The sequence below is a fragment of the Bison bison genome, unplaced genomic scaffold (genome assembly GCF_000754665.1).
Source record: "Bison bison bison isolate TAMUID 2011002044 unplaced genomic scaffold, Bison_UMD1.0 scf7180017864063, whole genome shotgun sequence".
Lineage (NCBI taxonomy): Eukaryota > Metazoa > Chordata > Mammalia > Artiodactyla > Bovidae > Bison > Bison bison.
In genome coordinates this window covers 13,114,984-13,118,176 of record NW_011494635.1, presented here as the reverse complement: position 1 = coordinate 13,118,176, position 3,193 = coordinate 13,114,984, and the positions used below count along the sequence as shown (strand labels likewise).

Genomic DNA, 3,193 nt, shown 5'->3' with positions numbered 1-3,193 from the left:
GGGGGGTGCGTTCCCCTGCACTCCTCACCCTGTCCTCAGGGCCCTTGGAAGCATCTCACCTTGTGGTTGGGGAACAGCACTACCGGCCGCCCATCTGGGCTGTAGTGGGTTTCTGTGTATCCTGGGGCCAGCAGCCTGCTGGGAGGGGGTGTTGCAGAAATTACCTAATCCAGCCCTAAGACCTCACCCTGTCTTCCTCCCTAAATGCTAATTGAGTAGCTCTATGAGTGAGGCAAAGTAATGTAATGACTTTTGATGCTTTTGAACTGTGGTGTTGGAAAAGACTTCTTGAGAGTCCCAAGGAGATCCAACCAGTCCATCCTAAAGGAAATCAGTCCTGAATATTCACTGGAAGGACTGATGCTGAAGCTGAAACGCCAATACTTTGGCCACCTGATGCGAAGAACTGACTCATTTGAAAAGCCCCTGATGCTGGGAAAGATTGAAGGCGGGAGAAGAGGATGAGATGGTTGGATGGCATCACCGACTCAATGGACATGAGTTTGAGTAAACTCCAGGAGTTGGTGATGGACAGGGAGGCCTGGCGTGCTGCAGTCCATGGGGTCGCAAAGAGTCAGACACAATTGAACAACTGAGCTGAACTGATGAGTGAGGCACAGGGCTAGCACTTAAGAAGCAGCCAAGGTGTGTCTTATATGGGCTTCCCTCATAGCTCAGTTGGTAAAGAATCTGCCCAGGAGACCTGGGTTTGATCCCTGGGTTGGGAAAATCCCCTGGAGAAGGGAAAGGCTACCCACTCCAGTATTCTGGCCTCAAGAATTCCATCGACTGTATAGGCCATGGGGTCCCGAAGAGTCAGACATGGCTGAGCAACTTTCACTTTCAAGGTGTCTCTTAAAGAAAGGACAGGAGTGACTGTGCATTGCTTAGCTCTGAAAAATCTTGGGCAAGAGGGAGCGAGGTGAAGGTCAGGAAGGAGTCTTGGTAATGGCTTAGATGTGGAAATGGGAGTGTGGGGAGCATCAGAGAGGAGCAGGAACAGGGGAAAGTTTGTGGTTCTCATGGGACCTGTAGCAGGCAGCTGGATCCACAGGTCAGGGGTATTAGAGAGACTGGGCAGGAGGAGAGGAGTCAGGAAACACTGCGGAGAAGGCGGACCTTGGAGCCAAGGAAGTGTGGCCTCCTTAGGTGGCCCTGCCTGCTGCCTACCCTTGTTGGATATCTGGACAAACCTTTAGCCCAGAAGTCCCCACCATTTTTGGCACCAGGGACCGGTTTCATGGAGGACAGTTCTTCCATGGACAGGGATGAGGTGGGGTTGGTAGGAATGGGATGGTGTGGGGATGATTCAAGTGCGTTATATGTATGGTGCACTTTATTTCTATTATTACATCTGCTCCACCTCAGATCATCAGGCATTAGATCCTAGAGGTTGGGGACCCTTGCTCTGGGGCACCTCCTCCCACTCAAAGTTCCTTCAAATCTCCTCAGGCCCCCGGATCCTGCATATCTCCCCAGCTGTCTTTCACTGAGGCTCACCCCCTACTTCCAGAGGATACAGAAATCACACCTGCAGATCCCGCCCATGTGAGCAGGGATCCTCCTCCTCTCCTTCTCCAGACCCCACTCAAGTAATGATTTCATCTTCAGGCTTCACCTCACCAGCATCCTTCCCACCAAGACAGATCAACTGTAAGTCAATTTCTCTTTGAAGAAAATCCTTCATCCCTCTCCACCTTGACCTCTTTACCCCAAAACTGCCCCCAAAGACTTGTGATGCCTGCGTCTTCACTCTCCAGTCTTTCCCCCTCTTCCAGCTTTGCTCCCCGACTCCACCCACACACTCAAACCTAGGGAGGAGGTGATGTGATCGTCTCTTTTAACACATGGGGATATTGAACCCCAGAAAACTATAGTTAGGCATGGTAGAACCTGAGTTTGTTTTCAGTGCATGGGGGAGAATAAAAAATGTGTATGTAGGATGCTTAGAACAGTGCCTGTGATGAAACAAGCACTTGATAAATGAGAGATGTCGATAATACAATCTAGATGGTTTCAAGAACCCACTCTCCATCTTAGACACTCACCTCGCCCAGCCCGGCTCTGCTTGTTCATTCACCAGCTCAAAATCTTTGGCTTTGCACTATCCTGGACATTCAGCACCAAAATGGCCTTCTGTAATCTGGCCCTACTAGGACTCCCCAAATTTATTTCTTTTTGCTCCCTTCCCTATAGAAGGAGACTCCCCAGGCAAGCCAGACAAACTGCTACCCGCTGATCGTGCCTTGACCTTTGTAGTCACTGTACTTTTGTGCCTGGCATTCCCGCCTTCTGGACCACCTGCCCATTCTTGGAATCCGTCTTGGATTCTCTTTCGACTCAGCACACTCTGTGAGCACCCAGCAGGTGATATTCACTCATTCGTGGCAGGAAGCTGACAAGATGTTCCTGGGGCTGGGATGAGAGATATGCCCTACAGCGAATCCAGCCTCAGTAACCCATTTCAGTCTCGAGGGAGCCAGTCGAGACTAACATTGACTCTCCCTGTAACCTGCACCTCCTCCTCTGGGGCTCTCACCCCATCCAGCCTCCCTCTGCGGTTCCCATCCGTCCCTGCCCCCAGCAGTGATCCTTCCCCAGAGACAGGGGGTGTTCTTGGCTCCCAGCTCTTTCCCCAGCCTGGTACTCACTGATTCTTCTCCAGCTCTAGCAGGAGCTCCTGACCTTCAGCCTCCAAGGCCACCAGCCTCACTTGTAGCTTTGGGACCTGGGCAAGAAGGAGTATAGGGCTGAGAGGATGGGCATCCAGGCCCTCTGCCTGCCAAGGAGCAGGAGGAATACAGAGGTAGCTGACAAGGGAGTTCACGGGGAAAGCGCAGAGGTGCAGGGCAGAAGACCTCCCCTTGCCTGGTGGGTGCGGATGGGTGTGGGCTGCGAACATGCAAAGATGTCCCCAAACTCAGAATGTCTGTTCTAACAGCAGCCATTCGACAGAGCCTTCTAGTTTCACTCCGTATCCTCCCTGGAGAGACGAAGGGTCTCGGAAAGATGCCATTCCTTGCCTGAGGGCCCTGAGTTCTTCTGGCATTCCCTCCTTTTTCATGCCCAGAAGGCTCCCTCTATGCAGGGAGGACAGTGCGGTCCTGAAGCTGTTGATGCTGGAGAGTGGGGTAGCCACGGTTTGGGCCTCCTCACAACCTCTCCTTTCACTCCCTGTAGGATTCAGACTTAG

At 52.2% G+C, this 3,193-nt stretch overlaps 1 protein-coding gene across 1 annotated transcript in view; it reads right to left on the bottom strand.

Moving 5' to 3' along the window:
• The window catches only part of ADAM33 (ADAM metallopeptidase domain 33), a 14,276-nt gene that overhangs the window by 6,595 nt on the left and 4,488 nt on the right, over window positions 1–3,193 (bottom strand). The window contains exons 3-4 of the mRNA XM_010836627.1: window positions 2,652–2,728; window positions 60–138 (exon numbers count right to left, since the gene is read on the bottom strand). Of these exons, the coding sequence (XP_010834929.1) occupies window positions 60–138; window positions 2,652–2,728 (156 nt within the window). The remainder of the gene's footprint in view (window positions 1–59; window positions 139–2,651; window positions 2,729–3,193) is intronic.